Source organism: Nymphaea colorata, chromosome 1 (genome assembly GCF_008831285.2).
Source record: "Nymphaea colorata isolate Beijing-Zhang1983 chromosome 1, ASM883128v2, whole genome shotgun sequence".
In the NCBI taxonomy this organism is placed as follows: domain Eukaryota; kingdom Viridiplantae; phylum Streptophyta; class Magnoliopsida; order Nymphaeales; family Nymphaeaceae; genus Nymphaea; species Nymphaea colorata.
Window position 1 is genome coordinate 21,427,602 of NC_045138.2, and position 24,330 is coordinate 21,451,931.

A 24,330-nucleotide genomic window follows, 5' to 3' on the forward strand; every position below is an offset into this window, starting at 1 on the left:
TTAGAAAACCCCCCTCTATTAGTCTATTTCATTTTTTTACTCTTTTGTCCCTACAGCTCCCAGTTTTCCTTTAAGGTAAATAATTTGTACATAATTTCAGGAAGCCCGCTTCATCTTTTTGTTTTTTAATATATGGCGTTCACGTTTTTGTTAACATCTGCCAAATACGACTCAGTGTTTGGATGACACACTAAAAAGACCGGTTCTATGAAAACTAGTTTTTTAAAAAATCAGTTTGAGAAATAGATTTATATGTGTTTGGGTAATAGGAAAAATATATTCTTGACTGTTTTTTTTTATAAATAACCTGTGGGATGTCAAAGTTATTCACTCCCTTTCAAAAAACATTTTAATAAAAATGAGTTTTGGTAAAACTTATTTTATAGTCGGGTTAGATCTTTATCAGATCTCAACTAAGTACTATACTTGGAGAAAGGAATAAGAGGAGCCATTTAGGAACAAACCAAGAGAGATGCCGTAATGTGTATGTTTGATTACTTAGCTTATTATCAAATCTGAAACATTATCATGCTTGCTGACATGAAATTATCAAAATCCTTGATAATTATAATAACATTAGCTCAAAGAGCATCCGCAGTTGCTCATTTACCTCTACAAATTAAACTAAGATCAAACACACACCAACAATTTGAGTAGAGCAAATCAAGTGATGAACATTGGTTTGGTAGCTGGGTGGTAAAGTGGTTTGGTACCTCTAAAGACTCAGGTTTGAATCTTGGAATGATTACTGTCATGTCCCAGTGCGTTCTACCTCTCGACCGTAAAAAGCATCAAAACATGTTCCGTGAAAATCCAATGAAACTGATACAATGAAAGAACCATGACCTTCTTTTTAAGGGCGATGGAATCACTCTTAAAAAGATTACATTGTCATTATACAACATCACAAACACCAAATGTTTCTTACTTGGTGAATCATTTGAGATCAATTTTTAAAAGGAAAAAGTATCATCTCTTGTGGCATTGCTCGTGCAACAACAATTAATGGGCGAGCTTGTCCCATTTTAATTAAGACTAGTTATGAATCTCAAAAGGAATCGACACAATGGACATAATGGAGTTGGTCGGTTTGCCCGTCTCCATTTTGTTGTTCGCCACATCAATTCTGTGTGTTGCAAAAAGAAAGAAGGTAATATGCAAGTTAAAACATAGCATGGTGTAACTGCCAAAAGATTTTAGACTTTCAATTGAATGGTCGGATGAAACATTCATCCAAAAAATTAAGGCTATTTATGATATCTTCAGTACATAAAAGGTAGTTGGCACCTTTTTTTTTTTCAATAATAGTAGCAATAAATAAGATAACTATTTATTATATGAGCAGCAAGCAAATTACAAATGAAAATGCGTTGTGCTCAAGGCAGCAGCACATAAGGTTCTTTTTCTTTTTTTTATGATCGAATTTTGTTGATTTTAACATGAGACTTTGATTTGGCAGTGGTCAGCCAAAGGCCGACTTTATGTCTTAATAAATTGAAAAATTACAGCACTATCTTGAAATTAACTTAAAAAGGTTAGGCCGAGTAGAATTTACTAACGTTATGAGGGGGGATTTAATGTCTTGACTTCTCCACACGCAGATCCAGAGAACGGAAGTCCGCCGCCGCGGCGTTGCCCAATTTCCACCGCCTTCGTCCCAAAATCTTAATGGAGGTCCTACCATTGTAGAGAATTGACATTTCGCACCTTCAAGGTAGATTATTGACCCATTTGAAACCGGCAAAAAAAGAATAAAAAAGCAAAAAATGTTGGAATCGTTGCAGGTTTGGCAATAATAAAAAATATACCAAACTTTTCATTATTGTTAAAAACATCATCCTTATTTTTTCGTAATTAATTGCAAAGATCTATAGATTTATCTCTTCGTGCCTTTCCTTGGAAAAAATATAATAGAGAAACATTAAGTGCACGTGTATGTTCTTCATTCATGGAGATTACGAGAACAGTTTCGATCTTTTAATTTTAGTAAATTTAGTTTCATTACCAAATTGATTACTTGCATCTAAGATGCTGTTACTATTCAAGGAGCTTTGAACATTTCTCTTAATTGGGTCCAAATTAATTGTTGAACACCATTAATCTAGAGAAATTTCAAAAAGCACATATTAATTTGCATAATCATTAAAAAACGCATCAAAGTTTTTATATTGTTAAACAGCTGATTTCTTCTGAAAGCACATATCAAAGTTCACATCATCTGAATCATAAAGTTACTAAATTAGATGAAGTATTCATTAGCTTATAATATGGACAAATTTTCTAGTAATTCAGGAGTCCATTGGCAGTAAGAACAAGATACAAGCATTTCAAAAATCCGTCACAAAATTGGGGTAAATTCATAAAACACTTGAATCAGTGTCTCATGAATCTACCTCAATTTTGAGGTCTATTCATGATACACCCACTGTTGTTCCTAATGCCAAACGACCCGTCAATGACTCGTTACCAAAAGAAATACGTGTTGTGAAATTCAGTTTATTAACTAAATCATCAGCCAAAATATTAGAAAAAATCATTTTTCTAAATGAAATTAAGTAGAGAAATGTATAAACTAATTTAAAAGAAAAAAAAATCCTTAGATCATTCAAAAAGCTGGCAACAGAATCGAATCGATTTCCGGCTCAATTTGAACCAGCCGATTCAGGCCGAATCTAGTGACACTCAAAGAAACTCTATATTGTCCTTTTGAATTAACCATAAAAATGAACTGCATTGGTTGAGACTTAAAGTGCACCAGATTTCTTGAATTTTTAGAAATGTTGGTGTAAAGGGCAGCCTGGCCCCAGCATGGTCAGCCGGAAAGGCTGCATTTAGAGAGAGAAACAACTCCCCAACAACAGCCTGGTAGGAAGGTAAGAAGTCATAGGGTTACTTAAGGACTCAGGCAAGTTACTACTTTAGTATTGGCCACTAGATAGTGGCTGAGGCCTCCAACTTGGGTTTGATTCTGGTTTCAATCTAATAAGATACTTAGATCCAGATCCAACTGGATAATTGATCCCTACTGGTCATTAGTTCCACCATATAAATTCGAAAGGAACCCACAAATTATGTAGTTCGAGATGTGTGAGCTCAAACGCTAGGGTTGGATGTGCAGTCCAACTGGGCAGCCAAAATAGACTTGCTCGGGTTACATCCTTTATGTGTCATTTGACAGTTGAAATACTTTGTGAGTGTTTCATAAGTTTATTCAAAGATTAGAACAGACTCATAAAACAGTAGAACTAAAGTATCTATAAATATGCCTCAATGGGTATAACGTAGCTGGTCGAGCTAGAGACCTCTATAAGGCAGGTTTCTAGTTCGATTCCCATGAGCACTGTGTTCTTGTATCTTAAGGTGGTATGACGCAACATCCAAGTTGAAGGGTGCACCGCTCTATCACTGACACCGATGCAGCTCAGGACCCCGAAGGTAGGGAGAATGGAGGGGCCTTCGGGCCTCGCTTCGGGCGGTGGGACGATCCTCTCATTCACCCTAAAGTATCTTTGAATATGATATTTTTTAAAGCAAATTCATTAAACACTCACAAAATGTTCATTTGCTAAATGACCCACTAAAAAATGTGGGTGTCAATGACCTTGTTGGGAACCTGACCAGACCCGGGCCAAACTTAGTTTTATAAATCCATATTAACAGAATTAAATGGTGGGTAGCTATAGCAAGTGGATCAAATCTAGCGCCCCTCAAGTGGTTATATTTTTATATTTTTCAGTTGGTGTATAATCGTCTGAAAATATAAGAGGTAAAAAGAGATCACGACGACCAAATGTTTATATTGAATTTTATGGGCTGAGGAAGCTAATACTATTTTTAAGTCCTTGTATAATTGGATTTATGCATCTGATCTTTTCATATTTCTTTAATACAATGTAGTAATTGTGCATGCATTTCCTATTCATCTGAATGGCCCAGATTTTCCTCTGTTTTTATCACTCTCTTTCCCTCTCACCCTCTCATCTTTTCTTTTCAGGGAAGCCCCGCGGCTCCTCCTCCGCCGTCGCCAGCCGGCCGGCCCGGTGGTGGCGATGTCGACAGATGTTTCTCTCTTCTTGATTTCGATTCCACTTCTCCCAACCATGACCCTTTTTTAGCCGCCGATGTTCTCGATTACACAGGCTTTTATAAAGAACCCACCGGTTGAAACTCACCAACCGGAATCCTTTGAAAGTTGATTTTCATGGGGTATATTGTTGTGTCTACCTCACTTCGACTCGTTAAATCTATCTAACCCATGATTCTCCTATATCTGATGTTGAAAATGACGACCGGATTCGAAAGAAATCACGCCAAAATCTGGCGTATTTCTTCTGAAAAACTGGCTTCTTTAACAGCTTGCAGTGAAGACATGTTGGGTTCCAATTTCATGTTCAACCGATGTGCTTTTTGTTAGATTTACAAGGAATCGATGCTGCACTTGAAAAAAGCTGAGAAATATCGAAATGTTCTTGTGCTAAAATCGCTTGAAGAAGGAGACTCACTGTCTGTCGGGGAGAGAGAAACAAGTGCAAGGGGAAAACCAACATGAAAAAAAAAAAAAACTGCCTCTCGATTTTTCTCAGATCTGACCGTTGAGATGGACTACAAAGGAGAAACACTCCCTCCTTGAATCTTCTCTTCATCTTCAGCATTTTCTAACTTACTTTGTTCATCTCATGAATCTTGGATTTTCTTTGAAAACAAAGCAACCGTAAACTCTGCTGCAATTTGCTGCAGTAGCATGAGCAACTTCATGTGACAATCTATACAAAATATGATAATGTAATGGGGATGATGACTCTTTGGATGTTAAGGAAAGTACATATATACAGTGCCATGCCGCAAATATCGACTCATTTCACCATAGTCCACACATATTTTTCTCTCTCTGAATATAAAAGGCTTTGTCATCATCTTTACGGTGGCCTTTTGGTTCAAACATGAGCCTTTTGCTAGATGATCATCTTGATCAACAAGCTTCGTTAAATCTCTATCTAGATACTTGGAGGAGTAGAATAGTGCATTTACAGTAAAATATTAACAAACTATGAAGCACAAAATCAATATGGTTACCATTCAAGTTTCTTCTTACCATGTATAACAACAAAGTAGTCAGCCACGTTGACATGGTTGGACATGGCTGGCTCATTTCTTGTATTATTCTACTACCTTTTAGCATGTTTTGTAAGGTTTCCGCTGCCGGTCCCTAGATATAGTTCTTTAATTAGATCTGCGATCACTACTTCGAAATGGTAACCTAGTAGATTTAAAAAACCACACTCATTAGAGAAAACATGGCCAAACAATTGTAAATACCAGTTTCTTTTGATTTTCACCAAGATCAACTAAGATTAAGGACCCTGGAGGCATCTAAAGCAACTTTGGTACTCGAGGGACTAGGAGCATGGAGGGAATGGTAGAGGCTTCAGTCTTTTTTGTTAGGTGGTAGGATGAAATATTTCTCTTATTCATCTAATCAAGATTAAGGAATTGTTGGTCATTCTGTGGCCTCAAAATCGACAATTCAAGTAGAATTTTGATCGTGATGAGAAAGATGGGCATGAGTTCTTGACGGTCTTAGTGGAGATGAGGTTAGACTTAAAAGTTTTGGTGGACAAAATTTTCCAAGTCTTTGCTTGCCACAAACTTTGCAGCGTCAACTTGCTTTGAAGTGAATGACTTCATTTTTAGGTCGTCCACTAAGATTGCAATAGTACTTTTCACAAATGCAACTCAATTTTTGGCAGGGTGAGCACTTTGGTTTATTTTGGGTTTTCTTTGTTTTATTACTATTGTTTCGTTCATGATTTTTGTAGTCCATTGTGGTGCATCGATGAGGCTGGAATCTAACTTGATAAGCCATCTTCTCTTGACCTTCTTCACTTGACTCAAATTTTTGTAATGGATTCATGACTTGCAAGAGTGTTCTTTCTTTGAATAGCTTGACAAACAGAACTGTTGAAGCTAGGTAGGGGCGTCCTCTTCAAGTTTTGGCTTTGAAGGCCTTCATAGCGATCACTTTCAAGACCAGCAAGAACCTTAGAGACTTTGTCTTCCTCTGTGCATTCTTTGTAGACATTTGGATCCAACATTGGTGGTTGGTACTGCATAAGTTTGTCCCACATACTACAAACTTAAGTAGAGATGTATGGGTTGGCTCATCTTCTCTTGTGAGGCTGCTGATCTCTTGTTGGAGTCAATAGACTGTTGTAGGATTGTTTTGCTCTACATATAGTTCTTTTAAGGCCCATTTGACAATAAGAAATTGTTACTGTCCTATGAATCTATCCAAAAAAATTGAGGTATATTCATGAAACATTGTGTTTGATTGGTAAATCAATCTACCCTTTAGGCAAGTTCATAGGACAGTAACTATTAGTTATGGTTGTCAAGCGACCCCTTAGAGTCTCTGCCTTCATTTGTAGTTTTTTCATAAAAGAAGGTGTTGACAACTTGAGGCTCCATGAGTTCAACAACAAGACCACCATTTTATTCAGTGCTTCTCATTCTAATCAGATTTTTAGGTGAAGTGATTGTGCTATATATATACATATATCTATATAACCCAATTTGGATCAGCTGCTTAAGATCAATAAACGTATCTTCAGCCCAAGTGAAGTATTTTGTTCCATTGAGTAGAAAGGGGGTGATCTTTTAAGGTATTGTAGTATTATGAATATCATTGTTGGGGTTCTTTGAATTGTTGGATGATCCTTTACCTTGATTGTTTGCAGATTCAACCGTGATGATGAGTAAGCCACCAACAACACCAAAAGTGACTGAGCATGGCTTCAATCTAGGCTTTGTTAGTTGATATCATGTTAAAAAATGAAACAGCAAGGCACACACTACTCAAGACCATATACTTTAAGTGGTTCGACATGAAAGCCTACATTTGCTAAGAAGGAGAATGTGTTTCATCCGTACACTCTATTCAAGAGGTGATATTAATACCGTGTACAACTCATACAACAAGAGGAAAGAAAAATAATAGAAAACAAAAAAGACCTGGCGCAATATAAGCACTAGAGTACTGTACATTGAGCTTTTTTGAATAAACAATTGGCAAATCTCAAACTTATGGAAAGAAGTCTTATGTCAAAGCATTTGGATAAAGTGCAGAACATGATCAATCAAAGACATTAGTTGTTTCTCTAAACTACTCTGCTCTAGATGGTGTGCTAATTATGAAGCATGTAACCAGCAATATTTTAAATAAAGAGACAATGAGAAAGTACATTGATGTCACTAGCTCATAGGTGCTAGTAACGAGAGATAGGGGTAGACAAAAGAACCATAATAAATTACATGACAGATTAAAATCCAAGTCTAAATCAATGCTCAAGATGATAAATAAATGCTTTTATTGTAACATTCTAGGTCACAAAATATTAAAAAAAAAAACAAAAAAAGAAGAGTTAAGAAAGTGAGAAACAAAAAAAAAACATTGCAGTTGCTTTAGATGATGATATAGTATTACTTTTATATGAGGAAATTTATTGTATTATAGTTGAGAATGAAGACTCTACATGAATATTAGATTCAAGGACATCTCATGCCACACTATGTATAAATTTGTTTTCATCTTATAAAACAGGTGATCTTCACATGGATAACAGTGACACTTTAAACATTTTTAGAATAGCAGATGTCTGCATTGAGATGAACACATGATGCAAATTAACCTTAAGAGATATGAGACATGTCTTAGATATTAAAATGAATTTGATTTTTGTAGGAAAACTAATTGAAGATGGATATTGTACTTCTTTTAGTTCGACTCGTTGGAAATTGATAAAGGGGACATTAATGTTGACTAGAGAAAGTAGATTTGGTTCTTGGTATGATATGAAGTATTAAATCAGTAGTGTTGAGGTAAATGCAGTTACTGATAATATTTGTTAAATTTGTGGCATAGGAGGCTAGACAACATTAGTCAAAGAGGAATTGATTTGCTTAATAAAAAAAATTTATTACCACAGATGTCTCCTTGCAATCATTGTTTGGTTGGTATGTTACATAAAATTTCTTTCTAAAAAAAGCGCTCTTCAAAGACTAAAGTTATATTAGATTTGGTTTATTCAGATGTGTGTGAATGTACAAATGTGACATCTAAAGGTGAAACATCATATGCTGCTTCAGTTGCTTCCTCCTCTTAGTTATCTATAACCCCGAAAGGCTTAAATTTTTTCAATGGGTGCATAATGTATGGAAAATATAAGAATTAAAAGGAGACCATGATGACCAAATTAATGTTCATACTGAATTGAATTTACTATGCCAAGAAAGCTAGTACTATTTTGAAACCTTATGATTTGTTGTACAACATTTCCTTTGTTTTAACAGAATGGCAGCTACCACATAAAACTATAAAGTATCCTCAAATACCACCTGCTGAAGTCCATCAGAGTAATTGATTATATGCCCTTGCAAACGACTTGGATATTCTTCAACTTCCAACGGGTAGAGCGAAACTGAATTTACTATCAAATGGGTGAATATACGTTCTTTTGTTTGAACACCCTATTTTGAGTTCATTTTTTCCCTTTAATTTTGTATGTTTGTAGTTGTGCGCATGCATGTATGTTTGTATGGGTTGAACAAAGAGTATATCTTAACTGAGCTATGAGGTCAATGGTGGCTTCAAAAACCCTAATGCTTTTCAAGTGATACAAGTTATATCTAGACCAACAATATTGGTTGACCTGTTTAGCCTATAAGACGAACTCCAAAATGGGCTTCATATTAAAAACTATTTTTTAATTTACATATAAGCCAATATGAAGCCAAATCAGTTAATATATGTCATGTATAAACTAATTTGGTAAAGACATCGTGACAGCTGCCACGAATCACTATATATATATATATATATATATATATATATATATATATATATATATATATATATATATATATATATATATATATATATTATGATCGTGATGAAACACGTTCAGATCAAATCCAGTACAACCAGAAAAGACGAAAAAGAAGCAAAAAAAACGAAACAAAAACAGAAAGCATATGAATAGTTTACATCGTTATGTTCCACACGCATTTTCCATGCAACAGAGTCATTAGCACTTCCTTAAAACAGCGGAAGTATGACCAAATGTTCGTGGAGTTATTATCATCATTCCCTTCTTCTTGTTAGGACTACAGACACGAAAATTGATAAGGAAAAGGAAAAAAAAAGAAAAAAAAGAAAGAGAAAGTGGAAGATGGCAGCTGAGGCCTGAAGATCATTGCCTTCTCTGTTGTCTTCTTTCAACAGAGATGAACGGATCCTTATGAACCCACGAAACCATCCACGCCACCTTCTCTCCGTCACTTTAGTAGAAATCCAAACAATCCCCAGCAGTTAGAGGCTCCGAGGGTTGGGGAACGAATCATGAGGAAAAAACTGTGGTTGGTACTGCTCTCCCGCCTGCTTCTCCAAGTGAAACAAGGGAACGTTGTAGCAGTTGGAATCTGAGGTAGTCTCACTGTGCTGAGACGCGCCATGGCCGTCCATGGATGCCCAAGGAGCAAGATGCCCCTCACTGTTGTCAAAGCAGTGATACCCATTTGCTTCATTCCCTTCGGTGCTTGGTGAATCATAAGACGAATGGCAGCTCGCTTCCTTGTAGAGTTGGCTCGGAAGGAGCACCGAAGGGCTCTCCAGTTGGGGAAGATGAAGGAACTGGCTCTCTGCTGTGTGAAGTTTAGAAGATACGACGAGATCGTCTATGTTGCAGCCGAAGGCAGAGGAGCTGTGGATGGGTTCAGGATCATCGAGGCCTGATAGTGAAAGTTGATATGCTCTAGCCTGGTTCATGAAGGAGGGGAAGACTCCATGGTTCCAGGTTGATGAGTTTGGCTTTTGAGATGGGCTTGGCTTTCTAAATGCACGGCACACAACCCAACCTTCATCCTGCAATGCATATTATCAGAAACAATTTAACTAGCTGTATTTTCAGATCTTATTTTCTCTGTTTCTGCAGAAGAAAGAACATGATCATGAATAGATGGGAATAATGAGGTGAAGGGCAGGTGGATAGAGGAGACACCTGAGGTTGTGGACTCTCACGGCTCTCTAGCCTGTACTCGTGCATGATCCAGTCGGACTTCCGGCCATTAGGAGCGCGTCCCTTGTAGAACACCAGCGTCTTCCTCATCCCTATGAGCTTGTACTTGGAAAAAACTGCCTTGTCCCTTCCCGTTGCCTTCCAGAAACCAGCTGCTGTGGCCCGGTTCGTCCGCGTTCCAGTCGGATACTTCTTGTCCTTGTGGCTAAAGAAATACCACTCTGTCTGTTCCTCGTATCCAAGCTTGCATTTATCTGTAGAAATAGAACGGAGCGTCCTCAACTTCTGTTCATTGTAAAATGGATGGTTTATCAACGGCCGGAAAAAACGTTAGTAAAAGAAAGTGCATTCTAAAATCGGTGTTATCTTGAATCGATCGACCGATTCTAATTAGACAGATTTGATTCGATGACAGGTTTAAGAGTGCAGCCATTTGTCAAATTTTAAATAAGTTTTTAACATTTTTTTATTGAAAGACTTTTTTAAATTTCTCTTTTAATATTTTAAAATTTATAACGATTTTATAGTTTATTTGCCGATTTATGAACAGTGCAGCTTAATCGGTTCACCGATTCGGTTCAAGATCCAATTCTACAACACCTGAGTAGTGCTAGTGCTGTCAGCTGTTTTATATATATATATATATATACGAGACAGGTAGCTATGGACCCCTTATACACCAGAACTTGATAGGAACCATATGAACTTTAGGTTTTAATGAAATCAGACTGGAGATTAAGTTGAAATATAAAAGATCAATTGATTTTCGAAAGTCCAAAGTAATATTTAAATGAGAAGAGAAAGGCAAAAAGGAAAAACAAATGAGTTTCCTTAAATTTCAACAGCTTAAATTATTTTATGGCACTTACTTATTTTCTTACACGTGTGTATATATATATATATATGTGTGTGCGCGCGAAACAAGGAATAATAATCGTTAATTGTAAGGAAAAAATGTGAAAATGTGTGCATGTGTGTGTGTGTTGAGGGCGAGAGGTCGATGAATAGATGTATACATATAATACCTTGGAGATCCCATGGCTCGATCCTGTAGAGATCGACGTCGGTGATGACGTCGAGATCGATCTTTAGATCTGCAACTTTCCTGGCTAGGTAGTACCCCACCAACTCTTCTTCCGTGGGATGGAACCTGAACCCTGGTGGGATGCACGACTCCCCTTCCATTTTCACCTGGCCCCCTGATCATATTACAGCAACTCATCATTCCCCTATCTCTCTCTCTCTCTCTCTCTCTCTCTCTCTCTCTCTATATATATATATATATATATATATATATATATATATATATATATATATTGCCTTTGGATTGTTTTAACTCAAATTATCTTATAACATGTATACTTCAGTGAGGATTATTCTTTTACTTAACAGTAACATTGTGGTGCAATATCAACTAATTGATATCTCAACTTCGTTTCAAGCAGGTAGAGACGAAAACTTGTAAACGAGAGGGAGGGAGAGGAGAAGACTGGCGTTTCACTAGAGATTACCACGACCTCCGGAATGTAATTGTATGGATGTAAATTTAGAGTACATTAAAATCTAGTGAGAACCAGCTTCGAGAGAGTGCCACCATCTTGAAAAAAAGATAAATAACAATAATATTCCAGAGCTTATTTTAAGGTTTGAATTTGTAAAACTACAGATGTTCGACTTTCCAAAACTTGAATACTACAAAACAAAAGAAATCGGTATATATGCACAATAAACCATAAGAAATCAAGTGGAAGCGCCGTATTTTGACTGTGGATAATAAAACAACGATTGGAGATCACAGTCTGTTTACTTCAAGAATAAAAAAAGAGAAAAAAACGTTTAGATTTTCTCGCCCTAAGGTCAAAATGCAACGTTGGTATCTGAATTCATATTAAGAAAACATGTTAAAACAATTGCATTGCTGCTTCATGGCTTCTTTTCCGCAGGAGATCGCGTTCACAAGGTGCGATCTTCACAACCACGCAAGCTTAGTTAAGAAGTTGCTTTTTCTTTCTCGTTTCTTTTTCAAAAGCAAAAGGAGATGTCTCCCTCCACCAAATTCAACTTGGCGAAGAAAAATCAGTGCAGATGTCCCCATTATTGGAGACCTTCCATGGACGCACTAACGTCAGAAATTCTACCTTTTGCAACCGTAAACAAAGTGGAGAGAGAAAGAGAAGGGAAGAACACGAAGTGGTACCATTCTTTCGAGATTCTCTCGTTAATGGCACATTAAACAACGCAGCAGATCTCAGAAAGAAACTGAAAAGTAAAAAGTGAATGAATTGCAGTACTTACTTGAGAACCAACAAAGAATAGCAGGAGAGGACGGAAAATTCTCTGCCAACTTCGGAGAATATGCGGAGTCCCAAACTCAAAGCACAGAGTCTCCTCTGCACTTCGCCCTTGGAGGAGAAGGAGGGAGAGGAAGTCGAGATATATGAAGTGACGGATCGGCGGCTACTGAGCAAGGATGGCTACAGAAAGTGATGGCTCCGAGAGAGAGAGAGAGGGAGAGAGAAACAAGAGGTATCGTGGCATGCAATGGAAGCAAGCAACCAGAGACAGATAGATAACTCATCAGATAGAGGCAGAAGCCAAAAACATATTTATAATGAGAGAGTCGGAGAAGAAAGCAAAGGAGGATAAAAAAAAGAAGAGGAGCAGAAAGAGTGCTTGATTGCGCGTGGAGATGGCTATGGCGATTGAGTTTAACGCAAAAACTGGACGGCGACTTCCATCGCTTTGGCCGTCACCGTCTTTCTTTTAATTATCTTTTTCCTCCAAATCTTCCTAAACGCACCTGAAATTTTGGCAGTAATTAAAAACGCACTTAATTTTTTGATATTTCTAAGGAGACACAATTAAACTTTTTATAATTGACACTTGACAGTTGAAAAGGCAAGGCGCTCCTTCTTTACCCTTGCTTTAGGTATCGGGTTAGTTCCTACCAACTACTTACTTTAGATCCTAGCTCAGGCCGGGTTAAGATAAAAAGTTTTATTTGTAATATAAAATAATATACAAATATAATTATGATTATATATAATAAATATTAAAAGTAAGTTATCAAGCCAAATTGAATCGATTCCGGTCAACCTAGGCCAAGCCCGACAATTTATCTACCTTTCTCGGTGCTCAAATTTTTGAGCACGAGTCTCAACTCCAGTCGGATCAAGTACTGGATACCCATCAAATATTTGATTTTTCAACCTTATGTAGGTAGGATTTACGGTTGAATCTAAATAGTCATATGATATACCCTTCAATTCAAATGTCACACATGCTGTTGTACAAAGTGAAAAAAATAAAATCATTAATGTAACATAAAAAATGGTCAGTTATGCTATATCCCTCAAGATAGTTTTTCACGGTTAATTCAAGAAGTCTTACAAGTTCAATTGTTTGGGTCAAGTTAAGTATTAAACAAGTGAAAATTTAGTACTTTCACATACAACATTTATCAATAATAATGGTATAAACAAAGAAGTGAACTGAACATGAAGTAGCGAACCGTACGCTGAGGGTATAATAATCATTTGCTTAGGTAAGTGACAATTATAGAAGATTATTTTTAACTGATGATGTAAAACTTGGATATCCTTCCAATAATATAAAAAAGTTAGGTATATTTTCCGCAAACCTTTCAAGTGTACTTTTGAAAATTTCATTGAAAAGTTTCTTTAAGCAAACCCCCTTTTCCTTATAATTGTTAAAGCAACCTTGACCTTTCGGTTTTTCTTTAAGGACTTCCTTTTTTTTTTTTCCTTTTCGTTAATAACTGCCAAATTTGTAAGTCTTGTTTCGCTTCTTTCATTTCTTCTTCACATTACACATCCTTTGTGGAATCCAATTGTCTGTCACTTCAGCCCACTGTAAAAATGACAATTATAGACCATTATAATGTAATAATGAAAAGTATATCCTTTCTATCTTATGGAGCCAAGCTAGAAAAATAACAAACATTTTATTTCTTTCTCCATAAAACTGACTTAGCATAGTTGATCCAAGCTAGAAAAATAACAAACATTTTATTTCTTTCTCCATAAAACTGACTTAGCATAGTTGATCGGATTGATGGATAGGTCATGAGCACGTCATCCATTCGATTCCCATGGGCGTTGGAACTCTCTTTCTCCTTTCTTTTCCGTGGGATACAACGGGACTCCGTTGGATGCACCGACTAAAGCTGACATGTCAAGATGTGAGCCATCCATGTAAGCTAGGGGAAGGGGGAGTCGCTTTCATTGGTTTCATGATTTAGGAGATCTTGAGGGATATTTTGTGGGGAGATTGTTCTTTACAAGATGAGCAATGATGGAGGTGTGACTTGGGTGTGATTGATCCCTTCTTTTTTTTTCCCCACTTCACTTCTTCATCAGCTTTCTCTTTTTGGTAGATTATGTCTCATGGTAGATTATGTCTCATGGCTTGGCTTGGCTCCTGTGGATGTAAAACTGCTTGGGTTCGGGTCGGATCTTTCTTTTGTGATGTTGGACTTAGTAAAATCTTAATGATCAGGGCAACAAATCCAGGTTTGATAGAGGTAAGGTTCCAACTTTACGAATTTGGATTTGGATTCAGTCACCTAACCATGTACCAGTCATTCTTACTCCCTTTTCTTTATGGATCTGATTAAATGGATATGATTTCAGGTTGGTGATCAGATCTTACTGGCCCATTGACATCTGCCGACCACCTACAGCAATGGGTCGTCAATTCAATATCGGATCCGTTCCGTTACCGATCTACATCCCAGTTTGGTCAGTTGAACCACGTAGACAGGAAAAGACCTTGTAATTAATCAAATTAGAGTCAGGATGGGAAATGACAGTGAAAGGTTCAACACAAGTGATTTGGGGTGAACAACAAGTCGAACTCGAACTCTAGCTCGACTCATTAAAGGTAGGCTCATGAAGAAGTTTGAGCCGAGTTTTGCTTAACGAGTTGAGCTTGAGTTCATGAGTCGACTCGTTCAAATACTCGAGTTGAGTTCGACCTCAACACATAACTGTCGAGTCGAACTCGAGCCTTAATCGAGTTTGTCGAACCTTAATTGAGTCGAGCTCAAACTCAACATGTAACGATCAATTATAGTCAAAAGAGTTTGTCGAGCCTTAATCGAGTCGAGCTCGAAATCAACACGTAATTGTCGACTCGAGCTCCAGCTGCTTCCGTCGAGCTATTCTCAAGCTCGAGCCGAGTCGAGTTCGAGGTTTCGTTAGTAGAGCCGAGCTCGAGCTGACTGAACTCGGGCTCGACTCAGCTCGTGTTCACCCCTACAAGTGAGAGAGGTCGGAAAGATATCCGATGAGGCCGAAGCTCCTTCCCTTGCTCTGGAGACCCAGGGTTATTTTGAAATCTAGGTGAGAAGCACATACCCATCAAGTAAGCTGGGGTCTATTAAGCATGGAAAATACATGCATGTTCAATCGCACTTGAATACTTATGTTCCCACATGAAACAAAGTTTAATTTCACCACTGATCCATTTAAACTTGTTCTAGACCCTAATCCAGATAAAATCTAAAGGATGAAACTTGGACATACCAAGATCCAGCAACCCGAAACCAAACCAACTAGCCGAGCCAAGCCGAGCTGGGCTGAGTCGAGCCGAGCGGAGCCAGGGACGGAAGAGTGAGGGCCACACTTTGAGGAATTGATGAATTAAGAGACAAAAAGACTTTAGCAGCATGCTTGGGCTGCTAAAAGAGAGAGGATCTAAATCACCTTTTTGGGTGTGTCTTAATTGGTTCGGTCCTAGTTGGACGGTCCTTGTCATTGTGGGGGGAGGGCCGGAGTGAGGGGTCGGTCGGGTGGGTCCGTCCTGCCCTACCTATTCAAACACCACCCGATCATGCGCCCTCATTGCCTTTCTATTTTATTACTCCTACATTCTCTTTCCCCATTCCCTCTATTATAAAAGCAGCACAGCAAAGGAAGAAAGACAAATCGTCACATAGAAGATGAACACGGATGCATGCTTTTGTGTGCTACACACAATCAGGATTCTTTCCTATGTTACATGCACACTTTTATAATTTGAATGACCAAAGGAAGTGATTAGAATATAGTTAGTACAGTTTTGCCTGTTTGGGATATGAGAGAAGATTTTGAGACAGCAATTTTTTTTTTTTTTTGCGCTGATTGAGAGAGCTTGACAGTGGAGACCATGCTTTATCATGTGGACCCGGGCGGTTGGCGCGGCGGGGTCGATGTGGGGCTGCTGGGTGGGCAGGCGTGACTTCTATCACCATGGCCCCGGAGCTCTCTATGGCACCCAACCTGAGTAACTAGACCACTAATGCTACCGGCCGCTTTAGGTTTAGGGTAAGAAGGCAAGATCATGTTGTTAGATTTTCAGCAGCCGAACGGCGTCTGTGATCGCTCTGAGTCTGTGCAACAGGTTCACCAGCGGCATCTCCAGTGTAAGAGGCAACAACTGTGATAGATAGAGAAGGAGAGGAAGAAGCACAAGAGAAAACAAGGTTAGGCTAGTTTCATGGGTTTGCTTTTGAGAGGCACCGGGTAATCTCACAATTAACCTTAAGTTGAAATTAGCTGGGCTTTTAGACCGTCTTTCAGGGTTCTCGATGCCCAGCAACGGGCAAAGAGATTTGTGGAAAGATAAATGGTAACAAATAAACTTTGATTTTGCTTAATGAAGATCTTTTATTTGGAAATCAGTTTTCTAATTTAATCTCGTAACTGCAAGTAGGCCCTCTTGTAGTGTAGTTACAAGATGAAGAAATGGGGCTAAGGCCACTATCCAATACATGTTTAGTAGCAAAAACACTTGTGGGCTTGTGTTGGCAATTGCCCATATTGACCCACAAAAATTACTAGTGTACAAACTAAAGTCTCGTACCCCTTTGCTTATCTATTTACTTATTTATATACAAGTGTTCTTTAGAAAATCATTTTTTGCATGCTTTGTCCCCTGATCGGAAAATTTCTAGTTCTACCATTGATTTTATTAGTTTCTATTAACGCAATGATCCTTGTTTGCAAATCATACTCTCAATGTAGATCTAGCTATTTGACGATAGTAACAGGTTATTACTCTTTCATGAATCTATTATCAATAATTGAGATAGATTCATAAAATTTTGTCACACAGTGTTTCATGAATCTACTCTAATAAAAAAATAACAACGTAGTCCAACGACCCTTAGTTCAGGTTTGTGTCCTTTTGTTGGCGTGTTCTTGTCAAAGAGATTTTTTAGATAGACGTTCTAGATCTAAAGGTAGGGGTCCCAGCCCACTTTACCAGCTTGACATTGAGGTTTGTCCAGCAGCACACTTCTTTTCATCTGCAATTGAGGCAGCAGGTGAGCTGGCCAATGAGGAAGCGACACATCATTCGACTACAATGTGGGGCCGCTCGATATATATCTCTCTCTCTCCCCCTTCCTTCTTCTTTCCTTGATTTGGCCGTCATTGTGATAAGGACCCTTTTGGCTTTTTTGGTGCCACAGGAGGACACCAACCCCACCTGGAAGAGAGGGTGCTTCTCTTGGACGGTCTGGTTTTCTTAGTGGACTTGGTTGATCAAAGACAGCGATTGCATGCACCCCTTCCTTCCAACACCACCCCCTCTCCCCACATGAGGTGCATGTACAGCATTAAAGATTGATATTCTCTCTCTCTCTCTCTCTCTCTCTCTCTATATATATATATATATATATATATATATATATATATATATATATATATATATATATATATCCTCTCTCCACCAAATGTGTTGTTTAAGAATCATTTTTGAACCCTTAAGAAATATATCAGATGGCATCCTTTTTTGTAATGTAAACTGTTATATGTACTTGTGTCTTGTGTAATGTCCCACCCAGGTCCCAAAGTAGCCATAGACCATGGGGGCTTGGGAAAAGGGGGAGAGCTTCAGCCAGCAGCTCCTGCATACTCACATCATCCAACCCGATCCACTCTCGAGCTCGGGTCTCTGGTTCGACGGGTCCTAACTCGTCTCCTAGCAGTTTCGGCTCCAATCCTAAAAAGGTTAGGAACCAGGACAATCATTTCATTAATAGCCTCCCATTATAAGCCATTGAAGATCCCTCACAATCTTCGATACGGGACTAAACTTCTGGGGTGTTACAATCCACCTCCCTTAAGGTACACGCGTCCGCGTGTGTGGGACCCCAAGTCCGAGTGTTGAAACTGCTCTGATACCACTATAACAACCCACCCGACCCACTTTCGAGCTCGGGTCTCTGGTTCGACGGATCCCAACATGCCTCCTAACAGTTTCAGCTTCAATCCTAAAAAGGCTAGGAACCAAGACAATCATCTCATTAATAGCCTCCCATTATAAGCCCTTGAAGATCCCTCACAATCTTCGATACGAGACTAAACTTCTGGGGTGTTACAGATTTTGATGCAAAAACCATGTTCCTATCACTATGGAGGTAAAAATATAAAAAGGAGGTAAAAAATATAAAAAAGGATAGATATCAAAAAGTAAAATTGACTTTGTTTCTTAAGGATCCTTTTGAGTTAGTGATAAATACACTTAAGGCATATGTTCGAGTCTGTATGACAACGTATAATGAGAGTCATCTAAATCTTAGACACGCAGTCATGAGATGCGGTCTCATGCACACCAATGCGTTTTTTTGGGATAAAAGGATCTATCATGGCATTCAGTCAAACGTTTGCATTAGGAGATTGATCGAATCATCTTCTTTTTATATTCGATATTCAATTCTAATGTGTCACGCATGAAACCATTCTCTTCTAAACACTTATTCTGAGTCAAACAGTTGATGTCACTGACATTCACATCCCAAGCTATATAGTCTTTCATTTTGGAAGATCCAACACCTGCTGAATTATGAGGTGCATATCTCTCACTTCATGTCCATGTTCATGTCATGTTCATGTTCTTGATTTCTCAGACAGATAACCATGATAATAGTATGAGAACTGTAATGTTAACTGTAATCTTTTTGGTTAGAATGAAGTAATGTGTTGGTTACCATTTTTGTTATGAAAAGAACTGCTTGTTTCTATTGACAAAATTTGCTGGGAGAGAAATGAAATGGTAAATGTACAAGAGAAAGACAGAATATTACGGCTGGCAGAAACTCAGTAATGTAAAACTGGTAACCAGATTTTCCCGAGGGTGGAGAGATCGAAAGATGGATATAGCAAACACAAAAAGTTGCAGGAAACAGAGTAGGAAGACAATATGACATTCAATGTGTTTATATTGGAAGATATACTGCCAAGTTAGTTATAAATCGATTACACATATACTGACAAGATGGCCATATAAAAATATCCATATTTGTTGACAATTTTAATTCTGTTCAGTTGGCACTAAGAGTTGTCGTCTCAACAGTAAATCTGCATTGGAGCATCCACTTCTTAAAGGGAATCCACATGCAAAAGATGATTACACTCAAGGGTAAATGTCCCAGAGTTATTGACTATAAGAATGAATTACTAATTTCCTAATTATTAATAGCCAAATATAAAGTGATTACTGTAAACTAGTTTCAGTAGAAGCTGCGTGCAATTAGGAATGCCCAGGCAAAGATCAACACAACATATATTTTAAATTATAAATGTTTGGTTCATTGAAGTGAATCACACTTGCATAATCTCATCAATCAAGAGTAAGATGGGGGCTCCGAACATCACACATGGGTTATAGGCTTATAGCTTTAATGGGGAGGTCCCGCTTGATCAGCAAAAGTCATTTCTAGTTGCTGCTTTCCCAGCATGAGCCCCCGGCTTTCTTTTTCAATCAGAGAAAAATGAGGAGTCGTGCCACAGACCTTTGACAGAAATGGAACAAAGGTTCCAAAGATGTGTTTACATTGATGACTGCTTGATCCGACAACTTTGCACAAATTTGAGCACGAGAAGTTGAAATTTCTGCTCGGTAAGGTTGGCAACAGTCTATCACGCTAAAAGTTATCTATCAATATGCTACTGTTCGCATATACAGCAATATGCCCAATTTCAAAAAGAACACTACATTTTATGCAGCTAAGTTCACCTGCCCATAATGATCATTATGGCGCAGAACGAGTTTTAGACCCTTGGCACCCTCAGTAAACACCTTCTTCTTCAAGGAGCTCCTCGCAGGTTGATGGTGACTCTCCTTTAATCCATGCAGACCGTCTAAGCTGGACCAAGTTGGTCCTCTTGGAGTGCTTTCTAGCCACAAGAATCTCTCTGAGTATGGGTTTACCAGACTCTCGCAAAATTCCTCTGGAGTCTCGCATATCAGTCCCTAAAAGAATCAGAAGTTTCAAAAAATAAGCACATAATCAGATAAAGATAGAGATTCCTCTGGAGTCTCGCATCAGTCCCTAAAAGAATCAGAAGTTTCAAAAATAAGCACATAATCAGATAAAGATAGAAAAAAACACCACGAAGAAATTTATTCTTTTTTTACCTCTGCCATGGCCTTAATTCTTAGACCAACTTCTTTTGTTAGAAGGATGAGCTGCCCATCCGTCTTGAGTCTCTTGAAGAGGAGGGCGCATTCAAGAATGTGATCTTCAGCAGTCGGTGAAACTATCTCTGCAAAGCTTCCATAACTGGAAAATGAGATCTGGCTAGCAGTAAGGAAACTCATCGCATTGCAGCCACTAGATTCGCTGCCTCCTTGATTCAGTTGCAGGTGAGGAGACACTGGAGGGGTTGCTGACACCGGGAAGCATTCACCAGAGCTCTGCACATGAATCCACCAGCTCATTTTGACCATGCATTGCTCTATCCATTGCATCACAACAGAAGCCTCTGATTCTTTTCTAAATCTGCTTGCTCGGTGTTTAAGACTATCTAATTCCCGAACAACTGGACCAAAGCCATTAGAAAACAAGCACAACATAAATCAATTAAGAAAGAAGAACAATAAACATTATGGAAGTAACTAATGTGATACTGAAATGCGAGTTTCAGAATTTGGTTTCTTTACCCATTCTTGGAATAATAAGTTGAGTCCCCTTGAGACCTTCCATTAGTTTCAGTGACCTTCTGGATTGTGCATTGAGTAAGCAACTTGTATCAACCACCATGTACCATTTCTTTTTTGCTGCCGCCCCCACAGTATCAGACTCTTGATGACTAAAAGACTGAATACGTATCCCGATCAGTTAGCTTTATCATTCGACAGTTAAAGATGCTGGCAAATAAAAATAAACAAGGTTCAGGACCTTCAGGTTCAATTATATGCTTACCACAGAAGAACAACTGATTTCGTTGCTGATTCTTTTTTTATTTGAGATATTGAAAGTTCCTGATGCATTATTGATGATCGGCGAGTGTTCGACACCTCCAGGTGAACTAAGGAGCAAATTTTGGAATGGTACTCTTTCTTCCTGCCTTCTTTTTAGGATCATCTCCTCTTTGAACTTTGACGAAGTCTTGGCCCTCGACTTCAGAACTTGAGAAGATTTTGGGGTAACATTCTCTTTGTCACATGGAAACATGCCTTCCATAATGGAGTCGCTGTGAGCAGATGAAGGTGAACCACACAGCCACTCCAACTTCATATCGTGTTTAGCGGTTGCAAGCTGTCTTATGTTATTGGCTTTCATTGTTGAATTTTCAGACGTAAGCTTCCCTCTTGACTTCAAGATACTGACTGATGGAGTGTGTGGAGTCATGTTCTCCTTATCCGACAGGAATACATCTTCCATATCAAGACAACCACGAAAAAATGGAGATGATCCTGGCAACCTGTTACGCTTATCTTGCTCTTCAACACTTTTAAGTGTTCCACTGTTTCTCTCATCATCTAGATCACCATACTCAAGTCTCCTGCTTGATTTTAGAACACGGGAAGGAATCTGATGGGTGGAATTCTCTTTATCTGATACGAAGGTATCTTCCCTACCGGACTTTGTGATTCTAGCGCTTAAAGGTGATCGGCCTAAAGGTGATGGCTGGAACTGATGCCGCTTTGTGCCCTGTTCAGCAGTTACAGCTATCTTCTTGTTATTTGATTCGGCCAAGCATCCACCTGTGGCTTTGTTATTTGTTTTTGGAATCAAATTCACTAGATCTGAAGAGCAAGACTTCCTCTCTTCCTCAACACTTTGATAACCTGAGCCACAGTAAAGCCCTTCTAACATTGCTCCACAACCATGGTCTGGGGTTGCAGGAGCATTCCAATTCCTGAGTATGGCATTATCTGGTTGAAGACCATGGGGATCTTCTTCCCCCACATTTGATTCTGAAATGCATTGGAGAGTTTGTGGAGAGAAGCTTTTCTTATTTGGTAGTAACAAGTCTTCATCTTCGTTAGAACTAATGATGGAGCCGTAAGGAACTCCCTGCACCACATGCCATTCCTTTGTTTCCAGGAAGACATTGACAGTAGTACTGTTCTCCCAACCTCCCATTTCTATATCATCAGAAGCGACGAATTCATTGGTTCCACGATTTTCTTTCTCCAAATCAAATTCTTCCTCTTGGTTGTCGATTATATCCGTGCTAACTTCGTTTTTTTCTTGGTGGATGAATATAGCATCAGCTCCTAGCTCCAGATTAGTGATCTCAGCATACAAGGCCATGTCAAGCCCTTCGTCGCTCTCTTTATTTGGCATTAGCGTGTTTTCCTCTTCAAAAGAACTACCGATGCATGAGTCAGGAGGAAGTACCTGCTTGCTGCCGCATGCCATATCTTCTGACGAAACATCCAGAGCAGTCGTGTTCTCCCAGACTCTGACTTCGTCATCATTAGAACCAACGAGCAAATTGGTGGTTGGATTCTCTTTATCCAAATTAACTTCTACTTGGCTGGCGATTATGTCCATGATCATTTCGTTCTTAGCATGATCGATGACTGCAGCAGCTTTGCTTTCTAGATTAGTAATCTCAGCATAGCAGAGCATGTCAAGCCCTTTGTCCCTCTTCGTGTGCTTACGCAGATGAGGTGCACTTGAAGACATGCACCTTCTGCTCCAAAGATTCACGGTTCCTTGCTGCTCCATAGTCTCACTGCTCTGTCGTCCATGATTTCCTTTCCTGGATGTTGTGCTACTGATTGGTGACCCTGGTAATGAAGGGTATAAACCTTCGGACTTCAATGGAGGTGCCGATGGACATTGATTTTGTTTATCGATATCAAGAAGGATGCCACTCCCTTCGTTCTGAATCAAAAACATTAACACAAAAATATATGATTCACGAATGACGGGAATGCTGAAGAAAGGGGCTAAAGAACTCAAGACTTTGTCAGATGGGCACCTCCTGGTTTTGGGAAATGGACGATAATACGTCATCTTGTTCTTTCTCTAGGTCAAAAATCGATGACACCCATTTCAGCTTATACATCCTTGTTGAACCTCCCAACTTCAGAACGTCTCCTTCTTCAACTTGCACGGAAACTTGGGGTGTCATCTTTCGTCCCGAAACCATTGTCCCATGAACTGCAGATCAGCATGATCTTTTCTCATAAATTTCTCATTATCAGAAAGAAAACCAATAAATTATATTGGTATGGCAAGAAAGTGAAAAGATTGAGCACCTGAAGATTGATCAGTCACCCAAAGCTTCTTGGAAGATTCATTAATCTTGAGTTGAAGATGGTACCGGCTGATGCTAGGGTGCTCTAACACAATATCACAATCTGGGTGGCGCCCAACCATCATAATCACGTCTTCTTGGCTACGTTCAGCCTCTGAAACAGGTGCTCTGCTGAGGATGATGTTCTTCACATGAGCTCCATTCTTGAAGACAGTGAAAACAGGGATCATTTTGCCTCTTTCTTCTTCTTTTTGGTCCATAGTGGAAGCAGATCTTCTCTCGGGGTTTCGTCTTCTTCTTCTTCTTCCTTCACTTCAAATTTTCGAGCTAGAAAACCACCTTGGCAAGAGAGGAGGCATCAAGAAAGGCAACAAATTTTGAGACATGGCTAGCGGTGAGCTCGTGGTTTTCCCTGTTATTTCAAATCGCTCAAAAGATAGAGATCCGTTTCTGCAACGGCCATTTTTTTGAACGAACGGCGGGTCACGAGCAATCACCTAACGGGCAGCACTCAAAATTTTCTCATCAAATCCTCGATTCTTTATGACAATGTCATAAATGACCAATTTATGTCATTTTCCCTACCCTCGTCTTTTTCTTTATATAATATTGCCAAACGTTCTTTTCTTTTTCCTAATTTATTTTATTCATATTGAATTTACATGTTCGCGTGCTGGCCTTTGATTTCAAATTAATGAATCAAACAGTTCCTCACGAATCATAAGTGTCAAACAACCAACAGCAACGTTGAAATT

At 38.7% G+C, this 24,330-nt stretch overlaps 2 protein-coding genes across 2 annotated transcripts; both read right to left on the reverse strand.

Moving 5' to 3' along the window:
* Positions 1 to 9,008: 9,008 nt before the first annotated feature.
* LOC116249070 (NAC domain-containing protein 105-like) lies at positions 9,009 to 12,716 on the reverse strand. The gene is made up of 4 exons (XM_031622225.2): positions 12,366 to 12,716; positions 11,096 to 11,269; positions 10,053 to 10,324; positions 9,009 to 9,916 (listed from the first exon to the last, which is right to left on the reverse strand). Exons 2-4 carry the CDS (start codon positions 11,253 to 11,255, stop codon positions 9,365 to 9,367), a joined length of 984 nt encoding a protein of 327 aa, XP_031478085.1. The 5' UTR covers positions 11,256 to 11,269; positions 12,366 to 12,716; the 3' UTR covers positions 9,009 to 9,364.
* Positions 12,717 to 19,851: 7,135 nt separating this feature from the next.
* Positions 19,852 to 24,080, reverse strand: LOC116248990 (FHA domain-containing protein PS1). Its single transcript, XM_031622107.2, has 6 exons — positions 23,577 to 24,080; positions 23,297 to 23,478; positions 21,283 to 23,199; positions 21,021 to 21,177; positions 20,496 to 20,899; positions 19,852 to 20,330 (listed from the first exon to the last, which is right to left on the reverse strand). Exons 1-6 carry the CDS (start codon positions 23,833 to 23,835, stop codon positions 20,076 to 20,078), a joined length of 3,174 nt encoding a protein of 1,057 aa, XP_031477967.1. The 5' UTR covers positions 23,836 to 24,080; the 3' UTR covers positions 19,852 to 20,075.
* Between the last annotated feature and the right edge of the window lie 250 nt (positions 24,081 to 24,330).

What these genes read in the sequence shown, in the direction of transcription:
- LOC116249070 (XM_031622225.2), bottom strand. Translation starts at nt 11,255, where the DNA reads ATGGAAGGGGAGTCGTGCATCCCACCAGGGTTCAGGTTCCATCCCACG. An exon ending in CGAGCCATGGGATCTCCAAG is followed by an intron (nt 10,325 to 11,095) that starts GTATTATATGTA and finishes CTATTTCTACAG; the next exon opens with ATAAATGCAAGCTTGGATAC. An exon ending in GTGAGAGTCCACAACCTCAG is followed by an intron (nt 9,917 to 10,052) that starts GTGTCTCCTCTA and finishes TATGCATTGCAG; the next exon opens with GATGAAGGTTGGGTTGTGTG.
- LOC116248990 (XM_031622107.2), bottom strand. Translation starts at nt 23,835, where the DNA reads ATGGACCAAAAAGAAGAAGAAAGAGGCAAAATGATCCCTGTTTTCACT. An exon ending in CCATTTCCCAAAACCAGGAG is followed by an intron (nt 23,200 to 23,296) that starts GTGCCCATCTGA and finishes TTTTTGATTCAG; the next exon opens with AACGAAGGGAGTGGCATCCT. An exon ending in AAATCAGTTGTTCTTCTGTG is followed by an intron (nt 21,178 to 21,282) that starts GTAAGCATATAA and finishes ATACGTATTCAG; the next exon opens with TCTTTTAGTCATCAAGAGTC.